The sequence below is a fragment of the Odocoileus virginianus genome, chromosome 20 (genome assembly GCF_023699985.2).
Source record: "Odocoileus virginianus isolate 20LAN1187 ecotype Illinois chromosome 20, Ovbor_1.2, whole genome shotgun sequence".
Classification (NCBI taxonomy): domain Eukaryota; kingdom Metazoa; phylum Chordata; class Mammalia; order Artiodactyla; family Cervidae; genus Odocoileus; species Odocoileus virginianus.
Window position 1 is genome coordinate 26,380,446 of NC_069693.1, and position 11,190 is coordinate 26,391,635.

At 46.7% G+C, this 11,190-nt stretch overlaps 1 protein-coding gene across 2 annotated transcripts; it reads right to left on the reverse strand.

Moving 5' to 3' along the window:
- Positions 1–591: 591 nt before the first annotated feature.
- On the reverse strand, positions 592–7,770 carry PDP2 (pyruvate dehydrogenase phosphatase catalytic subunit 2). 2 transcript variants are annotated; one of them, XM_070451191.1, is made up of 2 exons: positions 7,686–7,770; positions 592–5,296 (listed from the first exon to the last, which is right to left on the reverse strand). In XM_070451191.1, exon 2 carries the CDS (start codon positions 5,243–5,245, stop codon positions 3,650–3,652), a length of 1,596 nt encoding a protein of 531 aa, XP_070307292.1. In that variant the 5' UTR covers positions 5,246–5,296; positions 7,686–7,770; the 3' UTR covers positions 592–3,649. The 2 variants fall into 2 exon arrangements, with proteins under 2 accessions (XP_070307292.1, XP_020740713.2); XM_020885054.2 differs by lacking the exon at positions 7,686–7,770 and adding an exon at positions 7,584–7,678.
- Between the last annotated feature and the right edge of the window lie 3,420 nt (positions 7,771–11,190).

Below are 11,190 nucleotides of genomic sequence, written 5' to 3' on the forward strand. Positions count from 1 at the left end.
GCCTGAGTGTGTGGAGACTGTCACAACAAAAGTCTCTCTTTTCCTTCTTGTCAGCTCTCCACACAAGTTAACACTAAGCAAGAACTTCCTGTGTGACACCAAAAATTGGCAGAGAAAACTTCTTTAGGGTAGCCTTTTTTTTTTTCATGTGGAACATTTTTAAAGTCTTTATCACATTTGTTACAGTGTTGCTTCTGTTTCATGTTTTGGATTTTTGGCCCCAAGGCATGTGGGATCTTAGCTCCCCAGGCAGGGATCAAACCTGCATCCTCTGCATTGGGAGGCAGTCTTAACCACCAGACCAGAGAAGTCCCTCGGGTGGACTCTTGAACAAACTAAAATCTTCCATGGCTAGATACAAGTGGTGAAACAAAGGCTGGCCTAATCTAGTACCCTAAGTGAAGTTGCTCAGTCATGTCTGACTCTGCAGACCCCATGGACTATAGCCTACCGGGCTCCTCTGTCCATGGGATTTTCCAGACAAGGGTACTGGAGTGGGTTGCCATTTCCTTCTCCAGGGGATCTTCCCAACCCAGGGATCGAACCCAAGGACCTTACAAATACAAATGTTCAAAACCAAAAGAAAGCAAATTGCATTTGCCTCTTTTATTTACAAGTTTCACTTAAATATCTCTCATGGTGAGAAAATCAATGTCAAAAAAGAACATTGGTATATGGTTTACGAATATCAGTATATATTAAAGAACGTGGTTAATTTTTCCAAGTAAATGCTTGATGTGAAATATTTTCCAGGAGGCTAGTTAAATGTCAGATGTCCAAGGTGTCAGGGAAAGAGCCTCGAGCCTGCTCAGGAGACGGTCACACTGCAGGCCAACTGTGTTTTGCACTTGGTGACACATGTGGCAGCTCAGAGGACAAAGCAGGGCCACCAGCCTTTATTCCTAGTCCCAAAGCCACACCAGGGCTTCCTCTGTGATGAGAGCCACATTCAGAGACAAATGAACCACTGAAAATGTCAAATGAAAAATAGGTCACTAGGGACTGATGATGAACAAGTCAAGCCGGATCCATTCTGAACATCTTCTTGTCGATCTTTTAAGCCAATCATACTTCTGGGGAAAATGTTAATACACCTCAAAGTTTACACTTTCATTATAATAAATTAGCTTTAATGTTCCAAATATCATCTCAGAAGACTGTACACATAACTTGACCTAACATACTAACCTGAACTTAGAACTTCTCTATTCATTTTGATCAATCCCCAGAATCAGCAGAACTGTATTATTTACACATATAACAATATCTAAAGTATGCCAATATTACCAACATTTCTTACCTAAAATAAATATGCCACTTAAAGCACTAATAAAGCATAGTTTATTCAAAAGTGACACCTTAAACAATCTCATTTTTTAGTTCATTTTAGAAGTCTCAATATCAAAATATTTACATACAAGGAATGATAAGTATTTTGGAAGACCTGACAAGTACCACCAACCCCCTCTCAAATCCCACTGTCCATCCTCAAGTGGTAGCCCATGTGCCTCAGGCCAGTGACAGCAGAATGATAGTCAGGGAGTCAGACACACTGGGGTTAACCAGGAGCTGCTCCTCGAAGCATTCATGGTAGAGTTCACAGTGGAAAAAGGGCAGAGAATAAACCAGCCTTTCTTTTCTCTCAATATGCCAATTAGAAAGCAAATCTATTAGGCTAAGAAAAAACGCAGACATCTTTGAAGGAACAGGTTGGGAGTCTGTATTCTCTCAGCTATTCCACAAGTTAATCAGGTATATTTACGAGCTCATGAGAGGCTCCAAAACAGGATTCAAACACTCTGTAACCCCAGTAAATGCTCTGAGGGTGTGCCAGGGTTTAGCTGGCATAAAGAATGAGGGATTTCAGACAAGTAGTGTTCAGCTCTAGTAACGAACCTTCATGCAAGCTAAATGATAGAGATTCAGGTTTTATTTCTGAGTTAAGATTTTTCAGAATAAAAGGACAAAGTCTTAAGCACTCAAAAGAGAATTTCTTAGACAAAGCAATATCACTAAAAGTACAGGGAAACATCCCTAGGCTGTCTCAACACTTGAATGTCCCTTGTCCCGAATGTGAAAGTCATACCTAGCTATTTTGCTTTCCTTTCAGTGGGTGGCTCGAGGGGGTGAGATGAGGGGAACCATCAACAGGAAGATAGTGCAGGAAAATGAAGTCAGTTTTGCAGGATTATATTTGTTTCCATCTAGAGACACACTTCCTGTTTAAATGCTACAGCAATTTCAGAACATGAAATTCATCCCCCTAAAAATAATTTTCAAATAAACACAGACTGTGCAGCCCACAGAAGCTACTACAGGTTACATTGGTTTTTTTGCCCCAACTCCTATACTAAATAAGGCCTAGTTACTGAGGAGTAGCAATGGCCATTTATCCCACTAGTCTATGGGCAAATGTCCCATCTGAAAAGAATCTCCCTCCTACCTCCTCCCCACTACCCCTGGGGATGTAGCCAGGGAGCCTTGGTTAGCAACTGTTCTCAGGTCCTTCACATTTTTAGCTCTCCAGATTCAAGCTGAATCTTAAAGTCTAGAATCCACTGCATAAGCCAGTCCTGCCTAAACTGTCACGATTACCACATGCAGTCTTGAATTTCCTGCTTCCCTGAAACCGTGTGAAGTGAGAGCATTCTTCCTAGACAGTATTGCACAGTCAGCAGGGTGAGCGAGTTCAGCATAGCAGAGGGGGAAGGAGCATTTGGAGGAATTAGAAGAATGTTTGAGAAGTATAATCAGAAAGGCTAAGTACTATGAGTAAATCTGTAGAGATTTACTGAACACTGGAGGAAATTTTATTAATGAAGGAAAGGCCAGGAGTTAAGGCTCAGACAGAAGTTACCTCCTAGCATGGCTCAAAGGTTCAAGGGGTGGGACACAGAGGAAGGGCTTGAAAGCTACACAAATTCAGCTGGTCCAGAGGCCTGGCCACCTTCACCCGCAGCTGAAAAACCAAGAAAACTCATTCCAAGCATGCTCGCTCACAGCACGCCTATTTTGCAAGTTTGAGGACTCAATTTTTTTTTTTTTTTTTTTTTGAGGACTCAATGTTAACAAACTAAATCAGAACTAGAATGCAGCATTACAAAATGTTTTCGCAACTAAAAACACACAAGTTAAAATTTTGCATAGAAAAGTGTCCTGTAATATGCTTTGTAAACCTAGGTCTTTAGTAACTTCAGAATAAAAAACAAAAACCTCTCTTCATAGTGTAGAAGTCCATGATTACACAGAGAGAATTATCAGTCTGCAGATTTTGCAGCAAGAGCTCAGAAGATCCTGGACTTCTTCATATTCTTAGAATCATAATTAAATTTACCCTTTCCAGGCTCAGGCAGACAGTTTTAACAGTGTCTTTATAAAAGGACTTGGGTTACATGAGCCCAAGACAAGTAGATCATCTCTGTGCTCTACTGTCTCTGCGTAGAAGAGGTGATCAAAACACTCAGGCACATAAAATCACTAGATTTGTTTTTAACCTAAGGCTGTTTTTTCCTCACATTAGTCTATAATTAAGCAAGCTGCATCTATCCGCCTGCCCTTCAACCATAGGGTCTAAAGAGCCAGGTTCAGAGTAAGGGAAAATGTCTCAGAAGAACATTGAAGTTAACCTTGGCAACAGGGTGGGAGACTCTTAACTCCTCTTGGAAGAGGCACCAATCGATTCTGAGTTGAAATACACCACGGTGACTGTGATGTCATCCCTGTACATCCTCGCCAAGTCCTCTGGCAACGTCAGCATCGCCGACAGCCGCTCAGGCTCCATCTCCCCGTATTCGTTGTTCCCTATGGCGTATCTGATCAGACGTGTGGCCGCGTTTTGGTCGGCTGCGTGGAGGCCCTGGGCTTTCCTCTGCTGCAACAGGCTCTGCATGAGTCCCAGGTTGGTGGGTCTCTGGGCCAGGTCTGGCTTGTGCTGACCCTCTTCAGCCAGGTGCTCCACCACCAGCCTCACCACATCCTCGTTGCCCAGCACGTCCCACAGCCCATCAGAGGCCAGCACGAGGAACTTATCCTGGGGCCTCAGCCTGTGGTAGGTGACCTCTGGCCTGGCTGTCAGGTAAGGTGGGGTGTAGTAGTGTGGGGGGATGAACTGGTAGATGTTGAGGGCCTCGGTGTCGAAGCCCCGCTCCAGGACACTGCGCTGCAGCTCTTTACTCCACTTCAGCTGGACGTCCCCAAAGGCCCTGCAGGGCATGAGGACACCCAGCAGCCTGTTTTCCATGATGACCGTCCTGTCCTCGGACTGAGGATGCTCCCTTTTCAGCCGTGACAGCTCAGCTGGGTTCCAGGCATTGTGGTCCTGGGTGAGGGGCAGACAAGACCACATGCCATTGTCTTCCTGGACACCAAGGATGGCCCGGCAGTCACCAGCATTTGCCACGTGCAAGTGAACCCCATCAACATGGGCCAGGCAAGCCGTTGCCCCTGAGAAAGCAACCTGGAGTGAAAGGTTCCTGGTCATCTCATCTTCAAGGGGGGCCTGAATCTCTAGCGAGATGTCAGAATCCAGTCTCTGGAAGGAGTACATTAATGCTTCCTCAGTGTTCAGCCCCATTTCCATGTGCAGGTTTAGCAGCTCCTGCCAGTAGACACGGAGGTGATCAAGGTGCACTGACGTGACATCCTTGTAGATACTGTCCCCTGGGTGCTTGAGCCACTGAAGGATGGGCAGCAGGGGCTTCATGCTTTCCATGGCCTCCTCCATTTGCTCCAGAGTCTGCTGGGACATTAGTGACACAGCCACATAGTAGAAGAGCCTCTCGCTCACTGCTTGAGCACATGCGTGGCCACCATGTCCATCGAAGATGCCAAACAGCAGTCCATTGGTCTGCAGGCAGGCAGCTATACCTCGCCGGTCCTCCACTGGGGAGTTGGCAGCTAGCTGGTTGCTCTCAAACCGTAACACTGAATCTGGAGCTCTGCTGACAAGGTCAAGAATCTTGTGGGCCGACTCACCAGCTCGCAGGACCTCACTTACCTGCTCGGGGCTGAGCTGCAAGTGGAAGTCCTCTTCCTCCGTTGATGTGTGTCTGTAGGCTTTCTGCAGAGCAATGCTACCACATGCAGCGGCGTTGTCTTTTAGGGTGGCTGGCCCCTGAGGAAAGAGTCTCCATTCTGATTTAATCCTATTTGAGGCATACCTTGAATATAAACGTTGTCCCCCCTGTAATGTGGCAATGGTCTTCCTTGCAGAACTGAGAATCCAGTAGGACACAGTACTTGACATTCTGAAACCGTATAAGTGAATATGTTCCCTCCGCAAAAGGGTTCTTTAAATCTGAAAATTCAAGAGGTTAAGGAATTTAATTTTTTAAAAATAATGACTCTGCCAACACTTAATCTCAAAATATTTAAGTCTCCACACATCCCATTATAACATATAAATGCATTTCAGAAAATGGGTTTTTAAACACTCTGCACTTAAGAGTCACTGAGGGCTTCCCACAATTGTTTCCTTCTTCCCAAATCCTTTTCCTTGTTAGAATCCAGTGCATAGCTCCTATGTTCCCTCTCCCAGGTAGGCTGTGTTCTTTTAAATATATACAAGCTCTTTCTTGCCCCCCAGCTATCTTGGTAGCTACTCTCAGTCGGATGCCATCCAGCTCTTTAGGCAGGAAGACAGTGGCAGCAAAAAAGACAGAAAAGCCATTGGAGTCAGATCAACTCTAGGCTCCAACTGGTTATGCTAAGTGGAAAAAGTATGTGCTGGGGTACAGGAGACTCTGAAAATGATCAGACACGGCAAAGTGAACCTGGTCATCCTCGCCAACAGCTGCCCAGCCTTGAGGAAATCTTGCATAGAGCACTATGCCATATTGGGGCTTTCCTGGTGACTCAGACGGTAAAGAATCTGCCTGCAATGCAGGAGACCAGGGTTTGACCCCTGGGTTGGGAAGATCCCCTGGAGAAAGGAATGGGAACCCACCCCAGTATTCCTGCCTGGAGAATTCCGTGGACAGAGGAGCCTGGCGGGAGTCCATGGGGTTGCAAAGAGTCAGACATGACTGAGCAACTAACACTGGCAACTTGTATGCCATGTTGGCCAAAAACTGGTGTCCATCACTATAGTGGCAGTACCACTACTGAACTGGACACAACGTGTGGAAAATAACAGAGTATGCACACTAGCTCTCATTGATCCAGGTGATGAGCAGAAGCATGCTAGGAGAAGAGTGGTGAAAAGTAAATCATGCAAAAATTTTCCTTAATAAAATTGGCCAGAGCTTGTTCTACTTATATGTAAAGAACACATGCATGCATGCTCTGTAAGTTCAGGAACATGGCTGCCTTATTCACCAGTGGCTTTCCAGTGCCCAGGCCTCAAACACCGGCTAAACACAGCAATTTCAAGAGGTCCCAAAGCACACTTGCTATGACACTAGCGTCTAGCATCAGACACACAACTTCACTTGCTTGAGTTCCAGTCATCCATCTGCGGAATGGGAATACTAGTTTCATAGGGTTTTGTGAGGATTTTAAAGAAATATAACCCTTCAGCTTAAAAAAAAAAGAGATATTATTAGCAATAATCTTTTATTATTAGGTGTATCACTGAAGATTTAGAAGTTGTTTCCACTATCTCCCTATTTATAAAATACCAAACTGCATTGCCTAACACATCAACATTTCCCCTACTTAAGTTTTAACCTACTTTTCCCCCAAGGCTAGCTAGCATCAGTAGGTCAAAGAGTGTAGACTCATCCTGCCAAATTGATTTCCAAACGGTTCACATCTACCTCCATAAGGGCATGAAGTAAACCCTACACCTTCAACAGCCTCTGGCGGTATTTTTCCTTAAAAAAAATTATTTTTTTTAAGTTGCTCTATTTGACTATTTTCTCTGGAGAACCGGGGGTGGGGGGAAGTGGGGGGGGGGGCGTTTTTTCACTCCACGTGTTTTCGGAATCCCGCCCTCCACAAGTTTTTCTGTCGGGAGTAGGGAGAACGCCCGCCCTCGAGGACCGCCCAGTCTCCCCAGCCCACCCCGCCGAACTAGGGGCAGGATTGGTCGGACCCGGCGCGCAGAGGGCGCCTCCCCGTGCCCCTCGTCCCCACCCCTGGCCCTGGAGAGAAGCCAGGCAGCGTTGCCCGACGCAAGGCCGTCTGCCACAGACCCGACCCAAACAGTTTCGCGTATCTAAAGAAAGCAGGTTTCAAAGTCAAGTCTCTGACCCACAGGCTCATAGATACGAGCGCGGCCTCCGGAATCCACCAAGCCCTATCTCCCTCAAACCCTGGCGCGGCCACGTCCCTGAGTTCCAGCTTCCCAGTCTATAGATAAGGCGAATTAAGTTGAGATGCTGAGCTCCGAGGGCTAAAACAGCTACTGCGGATGTTTCGGCACGCAGCCAAAGGTCCTATGCCAGGCTGCGAGCCCACGTGGCGCGTGCGCGCGAGAAGGGTGACCGTCGCTGTGACCCAGGCTCTTCGCAGTCCGCCGCGGGCCCGCCCCCTCACCTCACTTCACCTCCACTCTCCACCCCATCACCTGAGCCCTGGCCGTGGGCTGGAGCAGACGCGGGGAGGCTAGAGGCTTTCACATCCCGCGCTCGCCCCTTCCCTACCTCGGACCCTCGTCCTCCTCTCACCAGCCCCGAGGCCGCCGTGTCCGTCAGTCAATTTCACGCCCGCAAGCTGTACCACGGATACCCCTACCCCGGACTCACCTCCCCGAAGGGACCTCTAGTGCTGCTGATCTAGCTGGAGGAGGAAGCATCCTTTTGCCAGCCTTTACTGGTTCATCTGTGGAGGCGGGCCCCTGACGAACAGCCCAATTGTCCAATGAATGAAGAGACTGAGAGGGCGGGCTCCAGATGGGCCAAATCCGGTTCCTCCCCCTCTCCCGCCCACCCCAGCCAACCTTTAACCCACCCCGCCCTCTGTCTCTGCGGGTAGGCTTGGCCCTGGGCCTTGAGATTAAGCAGTCTTGCGGCTGAGCGCTCCCACTACGTGACACCCTGCCCGTTCTGCACACCTCAAACAGAGCAGCCTCTCCCATTTCTCACTGCTGTTCGTCATACCCCAAGGCTTCCTCTCCATTTCTGTCCTGACCAGTTCAGACCCCTCTCCCAAGCGCCACACCCTTCTATATCCTCTTAGACAATCCCCTTAGACGCCTCCCTCGGAGTCCCTATGTACACCTTAAATGGTGTCTCGAACTCATTTTTTTCTGCTAAACCTGCTCTTCCCCTCCTTCCCTAACCCAGTAATGGCCCCACCACATGCTCAGAGACCCAAGCCCCAAGCCTGGGAGTCATTTTGACTCCTCTTCCCTAACCCCCACCCCTCTTCTGTCAGTTATCTGATCCTGTTCTCCATCTCACCTCCAAAATATCCCTCTAATCCAAATATTTGCCTCCAGCTGCTCTACCACTCTATACAATCTTCTTATCTGGTCGCTCCACCCTGACTTCAACTTGGCCCTAGGCACTCTTCCTCTATCCCTGGAGAAGGAAACGGCAACCTCCTCCAGTATTCCTGCCTGGAAAATCCCATGGACAGAGGAGCCTGGTGGGCTACAGTTCATGGGGTCACAAAGAGTCAGACACAGCTGAGCGACTGAGCACACTCTTCCTCTATAGAGAAGGTAGGGTAACCCTTCTACAATTCAAATTGCTACTATAAAGTCTTCATTGACTGCCCACCAACCACTGGGCCTTGAACTGACAATTACATTGGCATGGCCACTGACTGTTATCACAATAGTTAGTGGTTGGTAGATTGAGAAAAGCTGAGAACCAGAACACCAGATACTCCCTCCGTCCCTGTAAAATTCAGGTTATAACCTGCTGCCTTACAGATTGCTTTAATAGAACATTTCTACTACCTATGGTGGGCTTCCCAGTTTGTTGTTCAGTTGCTCAGTAGTGTCCAACTCTTTGAAACCCCATGGACTGCAGCACATCAGGCTTGCCTAACCTTCACCATCTCCCAGAGTTTGCTCAAACTCATGTCCATCTAGTCGGTGATGCTATCCAACCATCTCATCCTCTGTCATCCCCTTCTCCTCTTGCCTCCTTTCCTAGCATCGGGGTCTTTAATAATGAGTCAACTCTTTGCATCAGGTGGCCAAGGTATTAAAGCTTCAGCTTCAGCATCAGTCTTTCCAATGAATATTCAGGACTGACTTCCTTTAGGATTGACTTGTTTGATCTTGTTATCCAAGGGACTCTCAAGAGTATTCTCCAACACCACAGTTCGAAAGCATCAGTTCCTCAGTGCTCAGCCTTCTTTATGGTCCAACTCTCATATCCATACATGACTACTGGAAAAACCACAGCTTTAACTAGATGGACCTTTGTTGGCAAAGTGATGTCTCTGCTTTTTAATACGCTGTTCTAGTTTTGTCATAGCTTTTCTTCCAAGGAGCAAGCATCTTTTAATTTCATGGCTGTCACCATCCATAACACTATGGCTGTCACAATCCACAGTGATTTTGGAGCCCAAGAAAATAAGGGTTTTCCAGGTAGGTCAGTGGCAAAGAATCTGCCTGCCAATACAGGAGACACGGCTTTGATCCCTAGGTGGGAAAGATCTCCTGGAGAAGGAAATGGCAACCCACTCTGGTACTTTTGCCTGGGAAAACCCATAGACAGAGGAGCCTGGTGGGCTATGGTCCATGGGGTTGCAAAAAATGGGACTTGACTTAGCAACTAAACAACAACTACCTATGATAAATCAAGTGTAGTCTTCCCTAGAAGCAGAGGAAACTGGGAGATGACCAGAAAAGGCCACTTAGAACCCTGAAAATGTGGCCTTCTGAGAGGAAGGCACACTGGCTTATCTAGGGAGCCTGGCCAGCCCACCTGGATCCAAGGACATGACTGCCATAAAATGGTTCCTGTCAGACTTGTTGGTGATATGATATTCATACTGCCACTCACCCTTGCCCTTTTTCAGAAGTTCTACCAGTATGTCAGAATTTGCAATATCTCTCTTCCTGGATATTGAGACAGCTGTTTCCAACTTAAACTAAAATCAACTCCAAAGGATTCCAAATAAATAGATGCAGTTATTATTATTTTTAGGGGCAACATAGTTTCTGGGTGTCTACCATATGTCAGGCCCTGGGCCGGTGACTACTGGAGAAACACAGATGGCAGCCCCAACAGCACTTTCCTGAGAAAATTATATCATTCTGCTGTCTGAAACCACTGAGTTTTTCTTAGTTACCACACATACACCACTTCCAAAGTAAAAATCCACTCTTGAGGATTTTGTGTGCATTGGTACTTTTGTTTAAAGCCTATAGTGAGCTTATTTGCCCTATATATACATGATGGCTAGCCCAAGAACCCTGTTCAGTGTCCCAAGTCTTCCTTGGCACAAAGTCTTATTAGGAAAAAAAAAAAAAAGAAGGAAAAGGATTTATCTCTGCCTTGAGATTGGAGAAGGCAATGGCACCCCACTCCAGTACTGTTGCCTGGAAAATCCCATGGACGGAGGGGCCTAGTAGGCTACAGTCCACGGGTCGCGAAGAGTCCGACACGACTGAGTAACTTCGCTTTCACTTTTCACTTTCACGCGTTGGAGAAGGAAATGGCAACCCACTCCAGTGTTCTTGCCTGAAGAATCCCAGGGACGGAGGAGCCTGGTGGATTGCCGTCTATGGGGTCGCACAGAGTCGGACAATACTTAGCAGCAGTAAGTGACTAAGCAGCAGTAGCAGCTGCCTTAAGAAAGGGGAAGCAGCAGCTCAGCTGTCATTTTCCAAGAAAATATGTAAAAAAAATACTGTCTCATTCAAAACCGAGCAAATGTGAATTAAAATGAGATACTGATTTTTGTCAGTCAAACTGACAAACATTAAAACATGATTAATACCTAATGTTGGTGAGTGGGCATTGCCTTCTTGGCAGGTAGGAGTATAAATTGAAGCTGCCCAATGGACAGCTCTTTGATCCACTAATTCTACGTCTTTTAATTTTACAGAGACAATCAAAGGCAAACATTGCAAATTTTCTGCAATAAATACATGTTATCCCCATCTTGTATAGTCATCTTGTATAATCAGAAAAAAAGAAAAAAAGAAGCAAAACTGTATTTTGCAAGCAGAGGAGTGGTGGGGGTAGGGAAACAAATCTCTTAGATGATTTGCTTAGGAAACAGGCAGGTCCCCTGTTTCCTTAGCAACGCAGATAAACCCACCTATGGAATATTAGGAAAGCTGGA